The 22,391-nt window shown below is 42.4% G+C and overlaps 1 protein-coding gene and 1 pseudogene across 2 annotated transcripts; one reads left to right on the top strand and one right to left on the bottom strand.

Annotated features, from left to right (window-relative positions):
- The first annotated feature begins 8,462 nt into the window (after nucleotides 1–8,462).
- Nucleotides 8,463–11,336, top strand: LOC308523704 (large ribosomal subunit protein eL15-like; annotated as a pseudogene). Its single transcript has 2 exons — nucleotides 8,463–9,067; nucleotides 11,284–11,336. The product of its transcript is annotated as a large ribosomal subunit protein eL15-like (transcript).
- Nucleotides 11,337–18,370: 7,034 nt separating this feature from the next.
- On the bottom strand, nucleotides 18,371–20,780 carry DEFB129 (defensin beta 129; the record flags this gene model as incomplete). The annotated part of the gene is made up of 2 exons (XM_081097708.1): nucleotides 18,371–18,807; nucleotides 20,723–20,780. 2 exons carry the CDS (start codon nucleotides 20,778–20,780, stop codon nucleotides 18,371–18,373), a joined length of 495 nt encoding a protein of 164 aa, XP_080953834.1.
- Nucleotides 20,781–22,391: the final 1,611 nt, after the last annotated feature.

The following is a 22,391-nucleotide window of genomic DNA, read 5'->3' on the forward strand; positions in this document are numbered from 1 at the left end:
TAACACATTGGAAGGAGCGCAGGGAGGCAGCCAAAATGAGGAGACAAAAAAACACGGACAAATGAAAGAACAAAACAAACTCCAGAAAAAGAACTAAACTCAATGGAGGCAAGCAATATACCAGATACAGAGTTCAAAACACTGGTTATAACTTAAGGAAGGCATAGATGAACTTAAGGGAGGAATAGATGAACTTAGAACTTCAACAAAGATATAGGAAACAAAAAGTGGAGATAGAAAACATAAAAAAGAACTGGTCAGAAATGGAGAGTACATTAAATGAAGAATATATTCCATGGACTCAACAGTAGAGTAGATAAAGTAGAGGATCAAATCAGAGATTTGGAAGATAAAGAAGCAGAAAACACCCAATCAGAACAGCAAAAAGAAGAAAGAATAAAAAAATGAGGATAGTTTAAGGAGCCTCTGGGACAATTTTAAGCATACCAACATTCACATCACGGGGGTGCCAGGAGAAGAGAGAGGGCAAGAAATTGGAAACCTATTTGAAAAAGTAATGACAGGAAACTTCTCTAACCTGGTGAAAGAAGTAGTCATTCAAGTCCAGGAAGTGCAGAGAATCCCAAAAAGATGAACCCAAAGAGGCCCACACCAAGACACATCATAATTAAAATGCCAAAGGTTAAAAAAAATGCCAAAGGTTAAAGACAAAGAATTTTAAAAGCAGCAAGATGTAACAGGTAAAGTGAACACAGCTTTTTAACATAATACTTGCTTAAACATTCAAATTTTCACAATCCTATTAACCATTACACTTTCACATTCTTTTGATCTCATTGTAGCCTGAGTTAGGGCTTCACCAATGGATTTTTGGTACCATAGTTCATGGGATTTCTGTATCAACGAGTTCTGGAAATTTCTCCACCTCTCAACCATTTTACCCATTCTTGTGCAAAACAAGAGGGGGAACCAAGGGACCCTGTCCCCCATTTTTTAAATAGAAAAAATTGCTATTGTGGTTGCCTTTTTTTTTTTTTTGAGGGTTTGCTATTATTTTTATTTTTTATGATTTCTTATTTTTCAACTACAGTTGACATATGATATTATATTAGTTTCAGGTGTATAGCATAATGATTAGACATTTATATAACTAGAGGCCCGTTGCACGAAATTTGTGCACTGGTAGGGTCCCTAGGCCTGGCCAGCAATCAGGGCCGATCTGTGGGGCGACCGGTGGGGTGATCGGGGTGGGGCCCCTGCTGGCAACCACCTTGGTTGGCCTGGCACTGCCCGTTCACCGGCTCCGCCTCCTGCCACTGCCACTGGTAGCCTCTCTCTGTGGGGCAACTGGCAGGGCGATTGGGGGGGGCCCTGCTGGCACCTGCCTTGGAGGTGGCTGGCAGGGTGACTGGGGGGCGGCACCGGCCTGCTTCCTGGCCGGTCGCCCTCCCCTGGTGCTGCCGCTGGTCGCCTCCCTTTGCAGGTGCGAGTGGGGCCGGCACTGGCAGTGGGTGTGAGGGGTAATCACTGGCAGTGGGTGCGAGAGGCAGCTGCTGGCCCCAATCTCCCCCCAGGAGCAGGGAGAGGTGGAGAAGCCCTGAGGGGCAATTGGGGCCGGCAGCCACTGCTCTCACCCATTGATGGCACCGAGCGATCGGGGCTGGTGCTGGGCGCCAGCAGTGGGTGCGAGCGGTGGCTCTGGTGCCGGCAGTGGGTGCGAGTGGTGCCAGTGCTGGTGGCAGTTTGAGTGCTGGGTGGGACTGTGACATGCAGGAGCAAAGAATTTTCAGTAACCATCACAGGCTTGCCCCGATGACAGCAGCCGTGCCCCGTCTTGGTCTGGTGCCCCTGCTCACCTGCTCCACCATCCCGCCATGTTCCGTGCACGCCCCCTGGTAGTCAGTGCATGTCATAGCCACTGGTTGTTTGGTTGTTCCAGTTGTTCTACTGTTCAGTCTATTTGCATATTAGCCTTTTATTATATAGGATGTAAGACCCCAGAGGGGAAGTTGTGACAGCAAATTTGATTTTTAGTTTTTCAGTTTTGCAACAATAAGATTATATGGGGTGTCCATGTGAAAGGGGCCCTCTTAACAGCATTTACCATGACCTGGATAAAGGGCATTTTCAGCAGGTGACTATCCTGGTTCTCATAAAGCTAGTCCCACATGGCTTGCATACAAAGCATAGCAGCTGCTTCATCTGGGTGTTCCATCTGGCATTCACAGGCGGAGAGGAATAGTCTACGTTCTCAGGGTAAACATACCTACTTTTGTCCAGTGTGTTAGGCTGGCTGTTCCCTCAGGAATAACCTCCTGTGGGTTTGAGGCATATATAGCCATCTGTGATTGTTCCATAGTGAGCTGTGGGCCCTGAACAAACCCAGCATGCTTTTCCACTCTGCAGCATTCAAAACCAAAGACACAGCCCCCAAATTAGTTACTCCCACAATCCATGTTAGTAAAGGTTCTTCAGGAAGCTCATGATACTAACCCAAAGTGAAACAACTCCCTCTCACTGATAACCAGGTTTCTTTTCTCTTTCCCCATGTTGATTACCTTCTTGTTCCTGCATAATCGGGAGTCAGTTTTTAGGCTAGTGGTGGAAGGTCAGACTCACTGAAATCTGAGCTTGGTCTCTAGCATGAAGGTCTAATGCAACTTTTTTTTTTTTTTGAGAGAGGGAGGGAGGGAGGGAGGAAGGGAGGAAGGGAGGAAGGGAGGAAGGGGGAGAGAGAGAGAGAGAGAGAGAGAGAGAGAGAGAGAGAGAGAGAGAGAGAAACATTGATTGGTTGCCTTCTGTATCAGCCCTGCCCAGGGATCAAACCCACGAGCCAGGTATAAGCCCTGGCTGGGAATTGAACCCAGTGACCTTTTGGTATACGGGATGACGCTCCAACTAACTGAGCCACCCAGCCAGGGTTTTTCAACTTTTAGTTTAGCTATTACAGATAACAATAACCAAGGGATTGAATATTTTGCTTTTTTCTAACTTGTTTGCATTTCTTTATGCATCCAGTGGGACCAACTTCCCAGGAGTTGGAATCATCTCTAAATTCCATTGGTAACTTTTACCTTGACTAATTGCAGCACAGCTGCTGCTCCATACCATGGGGGACCACATGGCCACCCAGGAATCAAAGGTTCCTCATCTCATGCCCTTTCGTCCATTTTCTTCCCAAACTACATGTTTCCCTGAGCGAGGAAAGTTTGAGCATATCCCAGTTCTGACACTGATTTGACTGTGTGTTTTCCAACACCAATAAACAATCAACTCAATCTGACACGATCTCCTCGGAGATAGCATCAGACCCCACAGTTCAAGAGCTCGGTCTAAAAGACTGGCCCTCCACCCCCATCAGGCATCAATCACAAGTCTAGGTTGTCACCAGTGCTTCTGACAAACTGGCTAGACATCAGAGGTTCCCACAACCTCCTCCTTTGGTTCAATCAGTTTGCTAAAGTGGCCCACAGAACTCAGAGAAACATTTTGCTTACTAGATTACCAGTTTATTATAAAAGGATATAACTCAGAAACACCCACATGGAAGAGATGAATAGGACAAGGTATGGGGGAAAAGGGTGCAGAGTTTCCATGCCCTCTCTAGCCATGCTAGTCTTTCTGAATCTTTAAGTGTTCACCACCAGGAAGCTCTCTCTAATCTTCTCACAATGTTGGAGGCTGGCAATCCAAGGTCAGGTGTCAGCAAGGTCAGTTTCTGATTAGAGTTCTCTTCTCGGCTGTTAAAATAGTTGCCTTCTCACTGTGTCCTTACATGGCCTTACTTGGTTTGCATGCATGGAGAGTGAGTGAGCTCTCTGGTTTCTCTTCTTATGAGGAGACTAATGCTATCAGATCAGGGATCTATATTTATGACCTCATCTACCCTTAATTACTTTGAAATCTCATTTCCAAATATATTCACATTGGGGATAGGACTTCAAAATATGAGTTTTCGGGAGACACATATATTTAGTTCATGACACCCAGTAAGACTTATTTCAATTTGTTTTGTCTCTTTTACTTCCTTTAATTTGGAATATTTATACATCATTTCTTTGTCTTTATGACATTGTAATTTTTGAATAATATAGTCCTTCCTATTTTGCTTTAATAAAATGTTCCTCATTTGTTTTTATCTGTTGTTTCCTTGTGATTAGATTGTGCGTATGCATTTTCAGTTGGCATTTAGCATAGATGATATTGTACCTTCTCAGATAGCACATCTCATGTCCATCTGTCCCTTCTAGGCAATGTTAACTTTGATCAGATGTTGAAGGTGTTGCCCAGTTTCCCCACTACTTTATATGTATAGTACTGTGATGTTTCTCTCATACTCTAAGACCTTGCAAATCTCTGCCCGTGATAAAAATTTCGTCCTGCCGGAACCGGTTTGACTCAGTGGATAGAGCGTCGGCCTGCGGACTGAAAGGTCCCGGGTTCGATTCCGGTCAAGGGCATGTGCCTGGGTTGTGGGCACTTCCCCAGTGGGGGATGTGCAGGAGGCAGCTGATCGATGTTTCTCTCTCATCGATGTTTCTAACTATCTCTCTCTCTTCCTCTCTGTAAAAAATCAATAAAATATATTTAAAAAAAAATTCGTCCTAGATTTAGCAACCATTGGAAATTCTTGCCTGATATAATCTCTACCCTGATGGTTGCAAAATCACCCTATCTACTTTTGAATGTGCTCAGGCTTTATGACTTATGATCAGAACCTTCATTTCCTTAGATTTCTTCACTCACATGTGAACATTAGAAGTTCATTTTTTAAAATTGATTGATTTGAGAGAGAGAGGTCAATCTGTTGCTCCACCTATCCATGCATTAATTGGTTGCCTCCTGCCATGTGCCCTGACCAGAGACGGAACCTGAAATCCCAGCACGTCGGGACAATTCTCCAACCAACTGAACTACCTGGCCCAGGCCAGAAGTTCATTGTTCTTTGAAGTTATGTTTCATGAAGAAACACAATTTAAAAGTCAGTTCACAAGAGTTATCATGTTTGTGTAAGCAGAGAATAATAAAGTCACTATGAACTGAGGGCATCAGCAGTTGCCTGGATTTCTCCTATATTGGTAACCTAAATATGTGCCTCAGAAAAATGAATAAAAGCATAAATTTCAGTGGCCTGCAGGGTTGCCCACAAATTATGGAAGGACAATTTTAATGTATGAATTTGAAGAGTAAAGTATCTCTGTACTTTAATTAGTAAAACCTAAAACTTCACTTCCTTTTTTACTGGCTACTCCTTGTTCATAAAAACTCTAAACATTTTGCAAATGGGCTACTAATAGAAGTCTCCTTGTCTTCGTGTGGGTTATTTTTAGATCAAAGGCCATGGACATTTCAATTATTCTCTTAATTTTGTTGGGTTCAGTCCATTGCTATAGCTAGTTGAAATTTCCAACTCTGTCTTCTTGTGTATTTACTGTTCTTTCCAGCTCCATGTCATCATCAAATTTTGTAACCACGCTTATTTTTGCTTCTTCCAAAAAACTAATTAAAAGTGAAATATATAGGTATTTCAGGCAGTTCTGAATGATGGTTGTTCAGTATTTTAGTTGTAATTTTGATGTGGTTGTGTGAGGTGGCAAGTACTGGTGTTTACCTACTCTGTTGTCTTGGTTCTCCTTTGATTTATTTTAATATATATTTTTAATTTCTCAGTTTTAAATTCTAAAAAATACTTTTGGGATCTCAATATATAAGTTGTCTTTCTCTCTTTCCCCCCCGTACATCAAGACTGGTAGGAGGGGTGGAGGTGCGGAACAGGCTGGTCCGAAAACCAAGTGTAGTGTTTTCTTAATTTGGAGGGATATGTCTGCTGCAGAGGCCTCTTGTGAGAAGCAAGGGGTCCCAGCCCCACATCAGCCCCTGAGCCCAAGGTTTCAGAGCTGGGAAGAGAAGTCCTCATTACTTCAGGCTGTAAAAACCAGCAGCAGTTGTCTCAGGCAATTCCTCTTAAAGGGCCAGTGCATGAACTTACATGGATGGTCCTGCTCCCTCTGAGCTCCAGTGCTGGGCAGTGGCTTTGGGGAATCCAGGGCCATATAGGGAGGAACTGGATTGTCTGGCATTGGAGCAAGAAGTTGGAGGCAGCTTTCTACCAGACAGGGGTGCTTGCAGAGGTCATTGTTCCAATGCTGAGACTTCCCCCATTGTAGAGCTGACTGGCAGCCATATATGAGTTTCCTTCAGTGTGGCTCACACTGTTTGCTCTGCCCAGGTGATTCCTCGAGACCAAGTCCCATCCATTTTGCAGCCTCAACCAAGCTATTGGCAGCAGCTTTTCCATAAGGTTTCTGGCTCAGGTTTCAGACTCCTGAAATCTCTCAAACAAGCAGCAGCTGGCATCAGTGTGCTCCATACCTATCAATAAGAGGCCCAAGACCTGGCACTAGCACCAGCCTGCCTAGATTCACAGCTTGGCCTCACATGGGGACTTCCAGATTAGAACTCTACACATCCACAAGTGACACATTCAAGGGGCAGACTCAGTGAGCACCAAAGCCTCACTGAAACGAGTACTGCTCCATAGGGTTGTCTCCTGCACAACAGTTCTTCCACTGTAGTCACAGCTGGTTCTCACAGCCAATTGGCCTGGAGGTCAATTCCTCCCAGTGATACCAACAGCAATCAAAGTTCAACTACAACAAGACTATGCACACAGCCCACACAGGGGCTCAGCTAGAGTACTCAGCTCAGGTGACTAGAGAGGCTGAGTCACTGGGCCCTACAGGACACCTACTACACAAGGTCACTCTACCAATTCCAGGACATGTGGCAGTTCTGCCTAATATATAGAAACAAACACAGGGAAGCAGCCAAAATGTGGAGACAAAGAAACATGTCACAAATGAAAGAACAGAAGAAATTTCCAGGAAAAACAAAACAAAAACTAAATGAAATGGAAGCAAGCAAACTACTGGATACAGAGTTCAAAACAGTGGTCATGAGGTTGCTCAAGGATCTAATGAAAGCTTCAATGGACTTAGTGAAACTTTCAAGGATCTTAGTGAGACCTTCAAAGACATGAAAAAGGACTAGTCAGCATATACCTACTGAAATAAAGAATAATTTACAGGGATTCAACAGTAGAGTAGAGGATTCTGAGAATAAAATCAATAATTTGGAATATGAGGAAGCAAAAAACACCCAATCAGAAGAGCAAAAAGAAAACAGAATAAAAAAATATGAAGATAGTGTAAAGAGCCTCTAGGACAGTGGTTCTCAATACAGTTCTTCATGTTATGACCAACCATAAAATTATTTTCATTGCTACTTCATAACTTTAATGTTGCTACTGTTATGAATCATAATGTAAATATCTGATATGCAGGATGGTCTTAGGTGACCCCTGTGAAAGGGTCATTTGACCGCCAAAGGGATTGCGACCCACAGGTTGAGAACTGCTGCTCTAGGACAACTTCAAGAGTACCAACATTTGCATAATGGGGGTACCAGAAGGAGAAGAAAGAGAGCAAGATATTGAAAACCTATTTGAAAAAATAATGATAGAAAACTTCCCCTACCTGGTGAAAGAAATAGACTTACAAGTCCAGGAGGCACAGAGAGTCTCAAACAAGAGGAACCCAAAGAGGCTCACACCAAGGCACATCATAATTAAAATTCCAATGGTTGAAGACAAAGAGACAATCTTAAAAACAGCTAGAGAAAAGCAGCTAGTTACCTACAAGGGAGTGCCCATATGGCTGTCAGCTGATTTCTCAACAGAAACTATGCAGGCCAGAAGGGAATGGCAAGAAATATTAAAAGTGATGAATAGCAAGGACCTACAAACAAGATTATCTTACTCAGCAAAGCTATCATTTAGAATTGAAGGTCAGATAAAGAACTTCATAGACAAGAAAAAGCTAAAGAAGTTCATTACCACTCAACCAGTATTACATGAGATGTTGAAGGTTATCCTATATAATAAAAGCCTAATATGGTAAGTGTCCGGTCATCCGTTCAACCAATCCAAGTGTAATATGCTAAGGATATGCTAAGGCCGCTCAACCGCTTGCTATGACGTGCACTGACCACTAGGCGGCAGTCAACAGGACGACCAGTTGCTATGATGTGCACTGATCACCAGGGGACAGATGCTCCGATCAATAGGTTAGCTTGCTGCTGGGGTCTGGCCGATCAGGACTGAGCGAGATGGGCCGGACACTCCCTAGAGCCCTCCCATGGTCCTTCCCTGACTGGCCAACCTCCCTCATCCCTCCCCGGCCCCAATAGTGCACCGGTGGGGTCCCTCAGCCTGGCCTACTCCCTCTCGCAATCTGGGACCCCTCGGGGGATGTCGGAGAGCTGGTTTTGGCCCAATCCTGGATCTTGCAATCTGGGACCCCACTGGTGCACATATTCATGCACCAGACCTCTAGTTCTTTAAGAAGAGAAAGAAGGAGGGGAAGGGGAAGAGGAAGGAGAAGGAGAAGAAGAAGAAGGGGAGAAAGGGTCTTTATCTGACTGCAGCCATAAGGTAAACCAAGATGGGTGCTTACAAGTATATCCAGGAGCTATGGAGGAAGAAGCAGTCTGATGTAATGTGTTTCCTTCTCAGGTGCATTGCTAGCAGTATTGCCAGCTCTCTGTGCTTCATAGGACCCCCACCCAACTCAGCCTGAAAAAGTGTGCAGGCTGGGATACAAGGCTAAGCAAGGTTACATCACATATCAGATTCATGTGCGCTGTGGTGGCTGCAAAGCTCTGTTCCTAAGGGTGTGACCTACAGCAAGCCTATCCATATAGTGTTAATCAGCTAAAGTTTGCTCAAAGCCTTCAGTCTGTTGCCAAAGAGTGAGCTGGACACCACTGTGGGGCTCTGAGAGTCCGGAATTCTTAAGGGTTGGTGAAGATGCTACCTACGTACAAATTCTTTGAGGTTATCCTCATTGATCCATTCCATAACGCTATGAGAAGGAATCCTGACACCCAATGGATCACCACACCAGTCCACAAGCACAGGGAGATGTGAGGGTTGACATCTGCAGGCTGCTTGGAAAGGGCCTCAGGTTCCGCTACACTACTGGTGGTTCTCATCGTGCAGCATGGAGAAGGCACAGTGCTCTCCAGCTCCACTTTACCACTAATATAAGTAATGCTTGTAAAATTCTTTCCTACAGAATGGCAATAAATACTTATCTATCAACAATTGAATTTAAAAATAAAAATAAATGAACAAGGAATCTAACGAACAAAATAAACTGATTACTAAAATAGAACCATGCCTGGCTGGTGTTGCTCAGTGGTTGAGCATCTATCTATGGACCAGGAGGTTACAGTTCCAATCCCGGTCAGGGCACATGCCCTGGTTGCAGGCTCAATCCCCAGGGTGGGGTGTGCAGGAGGCAGGCGATCAATGATTCTTTCTCATCACTGATGTTTCTATCTCTCCCTCTCCCTTCCTCTCTGAAATCAATAAAAATATATTAAAAAATAAATAAAACCAGAGGCATGGAAACATGGAACAGACTGACAAATATCAGAGGGGAAGGGGGTGGGAAGAGATTAACCAAAGATCTTATATGCATTACCTATGGACACAAACAAGGGTGGTGAAGGCCTGGGGCAAGGTGGGAACTGAGTGGAGTGGCCAATGCGGGGAGATAAGGGGGATATCTGTAATACTCCCAACAATAATAAAAAATAACTGAAAGATTACATTATGACCTAGTCATTTCTTAGACATGCATGAGGCATGGTCACTGTTTATTTACAAATTCAGGACAATACAAACTCCACCCAATATGCAGCCATTAAATAGCAATTGTAAGCTTATTGCACAAAAGAATAGAATTTGAATTTAAGTAGGGAAAGAAATTTCTCAAAGAAGAAAGTTCTAAAGAAAGATTAAACTTGTCCAGAATTAAGAAAATATATGAGACCATTACATGGGTAAGATCAATAACATAATTTTGGTGAAAATAGCTATTTTTCAAAACAGAAAGTTTAGTGAGAATAGTGGCATTATTTTACATTTTCTCTAATCTCTTTAAAAACCTGGCTAAATAGCTCTGGCTCAGTTGGTTGGAGTGTTGTCCCATACACCAAAAGGTGGGTTTGATTCTCAGTCAGGATTCATAACCAGGTTGCAGATTCAATCCCTGAGGTGTAGGCAGGAGGTAACCCATTAATATTTCTCTCACATAGATATTTCTCTTTCTCTCTTTCTCTTCCTCCCCTTCTCTTCCTCCCCTCCCTCCCTCCCTCCCTTTTTCCCTCCCTCTCTCAAATCAATAAAAACATATCCTCAGGTGAGGGTTAAAAAAAACCCAAAAACAAAACAAAAAAACACCTGGCTAAATAAAAGACATCCGGATTCTCATATTCACTTCTGCATTATAATTGGTTGTGACATCATATGCCATGCAGCCCCTGGAAAATGCACAGAGGATGAGAGTGAAAATGACAAGTAATGTTTTAGTATTCTTATGAAAATAGTTTTAATTTCATGGGCCCCTTGAAAGTGTTTTTGGAACCCCCAGGAGTTTCCAAACTAGACTTAGAAGAGAATTTTTTATTTATACAGAAGAGAGGTCTGTCTTAAAAAGTATTACAGACATGCGTTTTGGATCATGATACCCATGCTAGTCAGATTCATGCAAGGTCCACCAAGTTTTAAAGGTAAATTGTACAAGCAAAAAACACCAACTAGGAGGAAAAGAGAGGAGAGTGCAAAATGAAAAGATTCCTCTAGCACTCCAACGCCCTATAGGCAGAAAGCAAGATAAGCAGCTGCAAACACTGGCCATTCTTCTATCTCACGGGGTGGAGTCACGTGCCCAGGGTAAATCCAAGAGCGGAAGTGAAAAAGTGAATTAGGGAATCATTCCTAGGGCATGGAAGTGCTTACTAATCAGAGAACATTCTCTGTCCCAGAGCACAGGGAACTGTCAGTGTAGGCCTGACTGGATTTAAGAATTCTTTTGGACCAGTGACTGTTATGTATGTCCCCGCCTGTTCCCCATCTTCCTCTTTTGAACAGGAGTGTTAATTGTTGCTATTCCATCCCTGTGTCTCCATTGTACTTTGGGTGAGATGTGTGTGTGGGGTGGGCAGATACCTTACTCTTTTAGTTCACAGGTCTCTGGCTCAAGAGGATCAAGTTGAAGGCGTTTCATCTATATTTGGAACCAATTTAGATGATGGGAGCTTAGTCTTCAAACCTAAGCCCGAGGTCATGATATGATACGAGTTGGGAGTCATGGGAGGGAGGGAGTATATTTTGTATGAGAGAAAGTTATGAATTATTTGGGGCTAGAAGAAAGAATGTAGACCGTTGGATGGTCTCCACTGAATCCTGTCTCCCAGTGTTCCCATCCTTGTGTTGTCACTCCAACATGGAGATCAAGTTCTGGCCCTGATGCCACAGACTCCCACAATCTCAATGAGATATAGTAGATTTTCTTAAATAAATGCTTCTTGTATTTGCTGTACATACTAAGGTCTGTTTCCAGACTTTAAATGGTTGTTTATAATTCTCCCCCTGCTATAGATGTCCATTAAAATTTTTCCCTTCATTTAAAAATAGATGTATCTAATGCTTTTGTTTCTGTCTCCCCTCCTCCCCATCACTCTCTTCTCATATGGAGAATTTCAAGTTACTTAAGGGCATTGAAGCCAGAAATAGGAGAGCAGCAAAAGCCAGAGGCAAGAACTTCATGCCTGAAGGACAGGGACATGCCTGGGGGATGCAGTGGGCGGATGGGACAGAGCTACTTGTGTCACTTGCCCGGAGCTCTAACTTAGACTTTACATGAGATCAAAAGTTGGGCAGTGAGCCAGTGATAAAGCAGAAATTCCTGCCATCAGGCAAACAGATTTGGTCAGAGTATCTAATTGGCTATTGCACAAATTTCCTGAGTACTTACAGAATACCTGAAAGTCTAGCCCCCATTCTTTGAAAATAAGCTTTCGAGCTACTGTTAGCAAGGGTGAGGCAAAACAGGAACAACTATGCCTGTGATTTTAGTATTTTGGTACAGTATATTTTGTCAATATATATTCAAAGTCTAAAACAAAACTATGCTTGCCCTTTGACCCAGAATTAACACATTGAATAAATGGATATGTTCACAAGGATATAAGTACTATATCCCCTTCTTAGCGTTACTTATAACAAGGGTTTGAAAATCTCAATATGTCCATCAACACTTTGCTAATTTATGGTACATTAATTAGAATTTCATGCAGCTTTAAATGATAATAACTGAGGATTTAATGACATAAAAAGCCATCAATGATGTATTAAGTGTAAAAGGAGAGGAAGTATGCATTGTAAGATTTAGTCTTTGTTATTTATATATACATATAAATTTTTTTAAAAATTTGGTAGCATAGATACCAAAAATTTTAAGGGTTTTCATCTTTGGGAAAGATTATTTGTGATTTAAAAAATTATATGTATATTTTATCTTTACCCAAGGATATGTTTTTACTTATTTTTATCTTTTTGAGAGGGAGGGATCGATGTGAGAGAGAAACATCGATTGGTTTCCTCCTGTATGTGCCCTGACCAGGGATTGAACCTGCAACCTAGGTATGTGCCCTTGATAGGGAAAAGGCACATAATAAGAATTGAACCACAGTTGTTGTTTTTTTTTAAAAAGTATTTTTATTGACTTCAGAGAGGAAGGGAGAGGGAGAGAGAGATCAAAACATCTATGATGAGAATCATTGATCGGCTGCCTCCTACATGCCTCCTACTGGGGATTGAGCCTGCAACTGGGGCATGTGCCCTTCAGTCCGCAGGCCAATGCTCTATCCACTGAGCCAAACCAGCTAGGGCTGAACCACAGCTTTTTAATATTTATTTGCTTTACTAAGTATAGATAACAGGTTTTCTTACAGACCCTGGGAAACTGGAGGATGTGCTGCAAGAAGAAAAACAGGACTGTAAAAAGATTAGATGTCTTGGAGCCCAGATGGGTCTATTACTTAGGAGAAAAAAACCCGTATTTTAAAAGTAGACCAAGGACAGGACATGCTTTGACTTGGTTGCTGTGTCCGGACTCTGACCCCCTCCGGGAGTTTGCCTCAGGAATGCTGACCGTTCTCCAGCCCCAGGAACAGGCTGAGCTCTTTGTAACATCATAGAAGATTAGCCACCTTGCTATCAGACTTCGAGCTCCTGGGAGTCCAGACTGCAGACCTTCCCTCCCCTTTCCCTGTTACACTCGCAGCTTGCAACTGCACGCAGCTATCTTCCCTATGTAATCAGCCAGCTGGCAGAAAAAGGCAGAGCAGAATTTTCAGGATAATCTGAGGCTCTCCCCATACTGCCAGCATTACTGGAATAAACATTCATATATGATTCAATCCTGTCTCTGCTTATTTAACTTAAGTAGTGTCAGGCAACCTCAGACCCGTTTAATGTCCGATGTCACCCTGACTGGAAATTGAACCTGCAGCCTTTTGGTGTATGGGACAACGCTCCAACTAACTGAGCCACCGGGCCAGGGCTGTGATTTTTATTTTATCTAATAATTTTGTTTAATCTGAATGTTATAAAATGACTGTATGTAACTTCATAATCAAAAAAGTCAATTAAGCTATTATGTAGGGAGAACATCTTGTTTAAAAGTTTTGAGCTGGATATATGCACAGAGGAATATTTGATTTCTTTTTCTGATGAACACAAAAGATTGATCAGATTCACAGGAATCAGAGATCTATCCCATATTTAGCTTTAGTAATAATTTCAAAACTATAAGTAATAATGAAGCACAGGTAAAACATGCACCAGTGTGGGTGTCCATACCACTTCCTGGGTCCTTCCTTACCTCATCAAAATGAGCTGTGGGTTGGAATTAGTGTTAGATCCCTAAGTAATGTCCCAGTGATACGCACATCACTTACAAAGATGGGGCTATTTCAGTGAGAAACTCCTCTATTTTATTCTCTGAAAATTACATAGCTTGATAAACACACGAGATCTCCCAAGGAAGCATGGCCTGGAGATCCGTAGTTTCTAGGTTTGTTTATCAGGAACAATTCCGGAGGGAGCAGATGCATCCTGCGAGGAAAAGGCCATGATGCTGGTGACATTAGTGAGTTCTCCAGCTCGCTAATGTTTATAAAGGGGATCTGATGGTGTCAACTTTGTTCTTTTCTTTCCTTTTAGAACAGTGGTTCTCAACCTTCTGGCCCTTTAAATACAGGTCCTCATGTTGTGACCCAACCATAAAATTATTTTCGTTGCTACTTCATAACTGGAATGTTGCTACTGTTATGAATCATAATGCAAATATCTGATATGCAGGATGGTCTTAGGCGACCCCTGTGAAAGGGTCGTTCGACCGGCAAAGGGGTCGCGACCCACAGGTTGGGAACCGCTGTTTTAGAAGCAATGCTGGTAAAGACAGAAAATTAAGTATAGGCACTGTTGTCAACCTTTTCTTTCCTTCAAATGAAAGCATTGAGAGGTATTATCACTGAATTTATGACTTATAAAGAGTGTGTGTGCTTTCTCTTTTCTTTTTAAATATGTTTTTATTGACTTTAGAGAGAGAGGAAGGCAGAGGGGAGAGAGAGAGAAAATCATCGATCAGCTGCTTCCTGCACACTCTCTGCTGAGGACTGAACCTGCAGCCTGGGACCAGGAATCAAACCGGCAACCTCTCTGTACACGGGACAATGCCCAACCAACTGAGCCACATGGCCAGGGCGTGTGTGTAAGTGTGTGTGTGTTTCTTAATTGGAATTTTTTAGTATTTTCATTATCATGGCTCCTACTCTGTACTCTAATTCCATCTGTCCTAAATTCCTTTTACAATGTGGTGGTCAGAAGCAAAGGCAATAATTCGAATGTGAGTAACCAGGTCACTTAACTTTGGCAGTTGCAGGGGTTGTGGAAGCCTGTCAGGATAGGCATGCTCACTCCTCCTTCTCCTTACAGTGTCACCAGCAGATGCAGTAATAAAGTCTTCTAGAGCTTCTTCCAAGCCATTGCTAAGATTCTAAGATGAGGTTATCCACATAGATGGCCTTATTTTATATCTGGCACTGGGTACGTGCCAGATATGAACAACAAATATCTATCAACAAGTGAATCTAAAAATCAAGTGAATAAAAAATCTGATGAACAGAATAACCTGGTGAATATAATAGAATCAGGGGCATAGAAAGGGAGTGGACTGACAATTTTCGGGGGGGAAAGGGGTGTGGGGAGAGACTGGACAAAAATCGTGCACCTATGGATGAGGACAGTGGGGGGGGGGGAGTAAGGGCAGAGTGTGGGGTGGGAACTGGGTGGAGGGAAGCTATGGGGGAAAAAAAGAGGAACAACTGTAATAATCTGAACAAGAAAGATTTATTTAAAAAAAAGAAAAAATCAATTTTTATTAAAATGTTCTATTATCTTATGTTAATGATTACTCATTTACTAGTATTTCAGCTCTTTGTACTCAGCATGTGTCTATAGTAGTAAACCTGTGTTTCTATGAAAATTGAAGCTTTTTGTTTTTTTGCGGCCCACATGAACTTAAACCTTGTTTATTTGACCCGTGTTTGAATTTGACATGCTTGCTGTAGAGGCAGTGATAGTGGGATGTGCATGGGTGTGTAATTTGATTATTCTGGTTTCGAATATTAGCTCTGAGATTTGAAAAATTCAGAGTCATACAGCTGAATGGTGCTGTGTGGGGGCAACACTGGATGTGGCAGCATGAATCCCAATCTCATAGACCCTGAGGATCAGAGTCTGGGGGTTGCACTAGGATGTGCTAGGGAGAATCCCAAGGGAGAACTTACAGTCACTGTGGGGCTCTCAACGCTTAGATAAAGGTCCCTCTTTGTCCCTCAGAGGGAAGGCAGGTGTGGGTGGGAAGAGATCAACCAAAGAACTTGTATGCATATATACATCACCCATGGACACTGACAATAGAGTGGTGAAGGCCTGGGGTGAGGGGTGAGGGTGGGCTAAAGGGGTCAATGGGGAAAATAAGGGGACATATGCAATACTTTCAACAATAAACATTAAAAAATAAAATAAGCCGAAACCGGTTTGGCTCGGTGGATAGAGCGTCGGCCTGCGGACTGAGGGGTCCTGGGTTCGATTCCGGTCAGGGGCATGTACCTGGGTTGTGGGCACATCCCCAGTGGGAGATGTGCAGGAGGCAGCTGATCGATGCTTCTCTCTCGTCGATGTTTCTAACTCTCTATCTCTCTCCCTTCCTCTCTGTAAAAAAATCAATAAAATATATTTAAAAAAAAATAAAAAAATAAAAAAAATAAAATAAAATAAGACTCTTTGAAAAAAATAAAAAGGAAACTCTATGTTCATCAATAATATTAATGCATAATTTCGAGAGTGGCCAGTTCTGGACTTTGCAAAAAAGTATGGCTGTTCCACCTGGCAAATGTAGCTTTTACTCTGGCTGGCCTTGGGCCAAGCTGACATTAGGAGGATTCTACTGAAGTGAAAGGAGAGAGCAGATATCGGAGACTTACCATATTTGTCATGTGACATTTCCCTTTAGGAAGGTATTCCCCAGTATCAGTCATCCTGAGAAGAGATGATGGGTGAGTTCTCTGACAGGAAATGAGGATTCAAAAGGAAGCCTTAAACTTAGGTGAGATAGGCACTTTCTTTTCTTTCTGCAGGTAGACCATGAAGAAAGCTCTCCAACTGTGGGAAGGTAGGCTGGACTTTCAAGAGTTTGGCTCGGTTGGAGCGTCATCCCTACGCTTAAAGGTTGCGGGTTCAGTTCTCATCAGGGTACAAACCTAGGTTGCTGGTTCGATCCCTGGTTGGGGTGCATATGGGAGGCAACTGATGGATGTTTCTCTCTCACATTGATGTTCTCACTCTCTCTTTCTGTGTATCCCTCTCTCCCTTTTCCTCCCACTCTCTGAAATCAATAAAAGCATATCCTCGGTGATGATTAAAATAAAAAAGCAGTGTGGCAAATAGCTGGAGCAGGGAGGAAACCTAATGCCCATAAGATATACTTGGGTTCTTCAGGGAACACATAAGTAGCTGCAGTTGAAGTTATTCTCTGCATAGCAACTTTTTTCCTGTTGTACAAAAACGTCCAGGCACATAATTTAAAAAGTTGCACTCTAGTATCACTGTAGGGCATTGTGGGAAAATCTTTGCCTTTCTTGGGGTGACACTATAGTAAAGAACCAGTAGGTTAAGGAAAGATGGCCTTTAAATTGATGGAGGTAATATGTAGCAGAGAATAATATGTTAAAAACTGGAATAGGGGCCCATGCCATTATAATTTGGACAATAAAAGGAAGTGTGACCCGAGATATAAGGAAATGGATTCTGGGGTATAATTTGTTTACATTTCTATTTTATAAATGAATAAATGGATGCTCACATATGGATAAGTGATATGTTCAATGCCCACATAGCTAAAAAGTACCAGAACCAGAATGCTAGCCCAGGCACATCAGACCTGGATTTCTATATTCTTAATTCTATACTACAGCCCTCAGAAATATGGCTGCTTTCTCTAGGTTAGATCATCCCCTTTACCTAACAATGCGATAGCTATATGTGTCCCAGAACTCTCCAACCAGGTGCTGTCCAATATGGTAGCTACTAGCCATATGGGACTATTGAGCACGTGAAATGTGGCTAGTGTGAATTGAAATGTGCTGTAGACACACTGAGATTTCAAATTCTTAGTGCAAAAAAAGAATGCGAAAAACCCTGAATATTTTTTTATATTGAGTACCTGTGGAAATGACAATGTTTTGGATTTACCACATCAAATAAAATATATTATTAATATGCATTCTACCTATGTCTTTTTACTTTTTAAAATGTGGCTACTAGAAAATGCAAAGTTGGTTTGCATTGTAGTCTGCATTCTGCATCTGCATCTACTGTGCCTTCTCTCATATCCTCTCCTCCTTCCTCCATTCCTCCATAGTCTTATCTTAAATGGCTTTGTGAATTAGGTTATGGTCTTTTGTGGGGAATCAACTTGACCCTCCCATATTCCATTTTGCATATGGGCCTTTGCCCCCCAAAATCTAGGAACAAAGAAAATATGTCTCTTGATAGTTTCCTTTCCATTGCTCTAAGAAAAGAACACCATGCAAGAACCGTAAGTCCTTGTTACAGAAACTGATCTGGGTCATCCACGGGCCACATTCAGTGGTGCAGGAGTCCCCACCCGGTGCCTGCTTTCTCCTGGGCATGTAAATGAAAATTCCATCCCTCTACAACTCGGTCTCCTCCGTGAGGCTCTGCGAGAATGAGATTGTGTAAACGCTAGGTGTTTAACCAGTACCTATTGAATGACTCATGACAGAGGAAACCGTTCTGTGTCTTATTTAATAGATAGCAAAGATAGAGAGGAACTTAGTGTTTTAAGGGAAAGACCCACATCCCTTGCTCATCTGTTTGCTCCAGCTCCATCTGTGGTATCGGCAGTGTCTACTATGGTGGTGGTGACGGTGGGGAGAGGTCAGTGGCTGAACCTCTGCTTTTCTTGGTCTCACCCTTGGTAGAAGTAGCAGGGTATGTAATCTTTCCGAAGATCATGTCATTGGTGATGGCAGGGTTCACAGCACTGGCATTTGAGATAATGGTAGTGTTGATGTTGGCAAAAGGGCTTTTGATTTTGGGAGAGAGCGATAAAATATATTTTGTTTGTATCACAGCCCTAGAATTCTTAAGAGGTTTTAGCTGTTTTGTAGACCCCTCTTCATGTCCATGGGGCATTTCATTTTGTAGGTAGTTATTTATCAGTTGAAGTGTTTTTGGTCCAATACAACATTTTTTCTTCTTGCATTTCTGTATCTCTTTTTCATCCACGGTGCAGTGGTTTTTGCATCTCCCCAAACCCATTAAACATTTTTTCCAGCCAAAGAGTTCTGCACAAAGAAAAAACAACTGGGTTAAGTTAGTAACTAGATACAATCTTAAAGCTGCTGGAGGGGGAGAAATCGAGTAAGAGGGAGTTTGTTAATGCTAAGCCTTAAGTGCAGTGTTTAGGAACATTGATGAAGGCCCTGGAAGACCGAGAGAGTCTCTGTATACCTGTGAAACCCAAAATAAATCTCTCTCGTCTCCCCTCACTGAGTTACTTTAAAAATCTAGGGCACACAAAAGAGAGAAGAAAAGGGAATCCAATTATTTGCTTCTGGGTAAGATTTTCGACCTCCAACTTAGTATCTTAGACACTTGAAGGGAGGGCATCACTATCTCTCCGCATGATCCTAGGAAATACCAACAGGAGTAAAATCTGTCATAAAACTAGTCCAAGAAAGAATTTCAAAGAAGAATTAATAGCAGTTTCAGGAGTGCTGGCATCTTGCCAAATGCAGTGGTTTATGACCTTACCCCCCTTGACAACGGCTTGACCTGTGTTTCCTGGGGCATGGAGTTCTGTCATTTTCAGCCTCTCTGGGCACTCTGTTCCTCAGGGGTATTAGTTATTACCATAACCTCGCCGCTATCAAGATAATTCCCACATTGTTACCTGGAGCTCTGCATTCCCTGCTCAGTCTAGTACCTCATCTTCATCTGCTGGATGGTCTTTTTTTCCATCCCAATGTCTCACCTTTTTATTTCTGAATCAAGAAAGTTCTTTCTTTCTCATCTTAACAATTCAACTCATAATGTTCACATACATTCCAACGTTGTTTCTCATCAAAGACAAAACAGTAAAATTCGTGTATTTCAAGCAGCTACATTGATTAACCCAATTACGCTCAGGTGGAATTGGAGGCTCACAGTGGCTAAGCTGTTTCACCCAAGATGACACAGTCACGCTTGCTTATGCCACTCCCTTTCTCTTAGGATCCCGAGATAAACACATTAGAAACATCTTGGACTCTTACTTTCCTTTCCCTGACCCGTTGCCAATTATTCCAAATATCTGGATGATTCTTGTATTTTGAAACATGTCTCAATGCTTTGCTTTTCTTGTCGAGTGACAGCGGCCAGTCCTGTTTCAGCCTTTTGCCACAGTGTATTCCCAGATACTCTTATGGGTAACTTGTGGGTTTCCAAGACAAAAAAGACTGAGAGAAGGGATGAAACTGTAAAAATCTGAAAAAGTTGAGATGGAGAACATAGACCTATTTACTGGATCTTAAAAGAGATTTTTTTTTTTTTTTTTAGCATAAGGGTAAGGGTCTCCTCCTTATTACACCAAAGTACAAATTGATAGGAACCTTTGCTTCAAGAGATGTTTTAAATTAGAAATAGAGCAAAGATGAGGGAGACTTGGGCTGAGACCCAGATGATAGCTCTGTCTAGAGGGTAGGAAGGCAGCTTTGTATGTTGGAGAGTTTCTTCTTCTTTTTTTAAAAATATTTTTATTTATTTCAGAGAGAAATGGAGAGGGAGAAACATCAATGATGAGAGAGAATCATTGATCAGCTGCCTCCTGCACACGCCACATTGGGTATCGAGCCCACAATCCAAGCATATGCCATGACCAGGAATTGAACTGTGACCTCCTGGTTCATAGATTTACACTCAACCACTGAGCCATGCCAGCCAGGCTGTTGGATAGCTTCTGAGTACACAAAAAAACTCCCCACAAAAAACACCCTGCTTTTGCTTTAGGGAGCTCCCGATGTGTCCCCATCAGACACAGTCTGTGGTTTGAGCCTGTGGGGATGCATGGGGGATGGCACATAACTGATGCAATAGGTAGACTCTACAATCATTTCTTTGGGCAACTCATCTTTCAGCATCTTTTGGGGTTCCCGTTGTCATGAACAACTAAGTCCCCGCTTCTTCACACCAACCCCTCTAAAACCCGGGATTCCACATTACCTGTGTTGACCTGTAACTGTAGCATGAGGCTGGCAAAGACAGGAAAAAGGAGCTTCATGGCTGGGTATCAGAGAAGAAGGCTTGGATCTGTGTTGATGATCTTGAGTTCCAGTCTTTATTGGCCTCTTCATGGCCTTGGGCCATGAGCAGTGAAGTGCACCAGAGCTCACAGAGATTGTGTTTTCTCTGATTCTGTTTGAGAACAACCTTCTTTGAACACTTTATGCAACATATTTCCTGCTTTTTTTAAAATATTTTTTTTATTGATTAAGATATTACATCTGTGTCCTTATCCCCACGTTATCCCCTACCCACGCCCCCCCCCCCCCATGCCCTCACCATCCCCCTGTTGTCCATGTCCATTGGTTAGGCCTATATGCTTGCATATAAGTCCTTTGGTTGATCTCTCCCCCTTACCCGCCTCCCCCCCCCCCCCCCCCCCCCCCCGCCACTTTCTCTCCAGGGCCCAACAGTCCAATCAATGCCTCTCCGTCTCTGGATCAGTCCTTGTTTATCAGTTTATGTTGTTCATTATATTCCACAAATGAATGAGATCATGTGGTATTTATCCCTTAAAGAATATCCTTCAGGCCGAAACCGGTTTGGCTCAGTGGACAGAGCATCGGCCTGCGGACTGAGAGGTCCCAGGTTCGATTCCGGTTAAGGGCATGTGCCTGGGTTGCGGGCATATCCCCAGTAGGAGATGTGCAGGAGGCGGCTGATCGATGATTCTCTCTCATCGATGTTTCTAACTCTCTATCTCTCTCCCTTCCTCTCTGTAAAAAATCAATAAAATATATTAAAAAAAAAAAAAAAAAAAGAATATCCTTCAGCATTTTATATAATCCTGGTTTGGTGGTGATGAACTCCTTTAGCTTTTTCTTATCAGTGAAGCTCTTTATCTGACCTTCAATTCTGAATGATAGCTTTGCTGGATAAAGTAATCTTGGTTGTAGGTTCTTGGCATTCATCACTTTGAATATTTCTTGCACTCCCTTCTGGCCTGCATGGTTTCTGTTGAGAAATCAGCTGACAGTCGTATGGGTACTCCTTTGTAGGTAACTAACTGTTTTTTTCTTGCTGCTTTTAAGATCCTCTCTTTGTCTTTAGCCCTTGGCATTTTAATTATGATGTGTCTTGGTGTGGTCCTCTTTGGATTCCTTTTGTTTGGGGTTCTCTGTGCATCCTGGACTTGAAGTATATTTCTTTCATCAGGTAGGGGAAGTTTTCTCTCATTATTTCTTCAAATAGGCTTTCAGTATCTTGCTCTCTCTCTCTTCTTCTGGCAACCCAATAATTCGGATGTTGGGACCCTTGAAGTTGTCCCAGAGGCTCCTTACACTATCTTTATATATTTGGATTCTTTTTTCGTTTTGCTTTTTCGGACAGGTGTTTTTTACTTCTTCATATTTCAGATCTTCGACTTGATTCTTGGGATCCTCTCATCTGCTGTTGGATCTCTGTATATTATTCTTTATTTCAGTCAGTGTATGTTTAATTTCTGACTGGTCCTTTTCCATTTTTTTTGACATTCTCATTAAGATCCTTGAAGGTCTCACTAAGTTCCTCGGAGGTTCGTAGAAGATTCTTGAGTAACCTTATAATTGTGGTTCTGAACTCTATGTCCTCCATTAGTTTGCTTTCCTCCATTTCTTTCATTTGTGACATG

The sequence above is a fragment of the Myotis nattereri genome (genome assembly GCF_964212035.1).
Source record: "Myotis nattereri genome assembly, chromosome: 8".
NCBI lineage: Eukaryota > Metazoa > Chordata > Mammalia > Chiroptera > Vespertilionidae > Myotis > Myotis nattereri.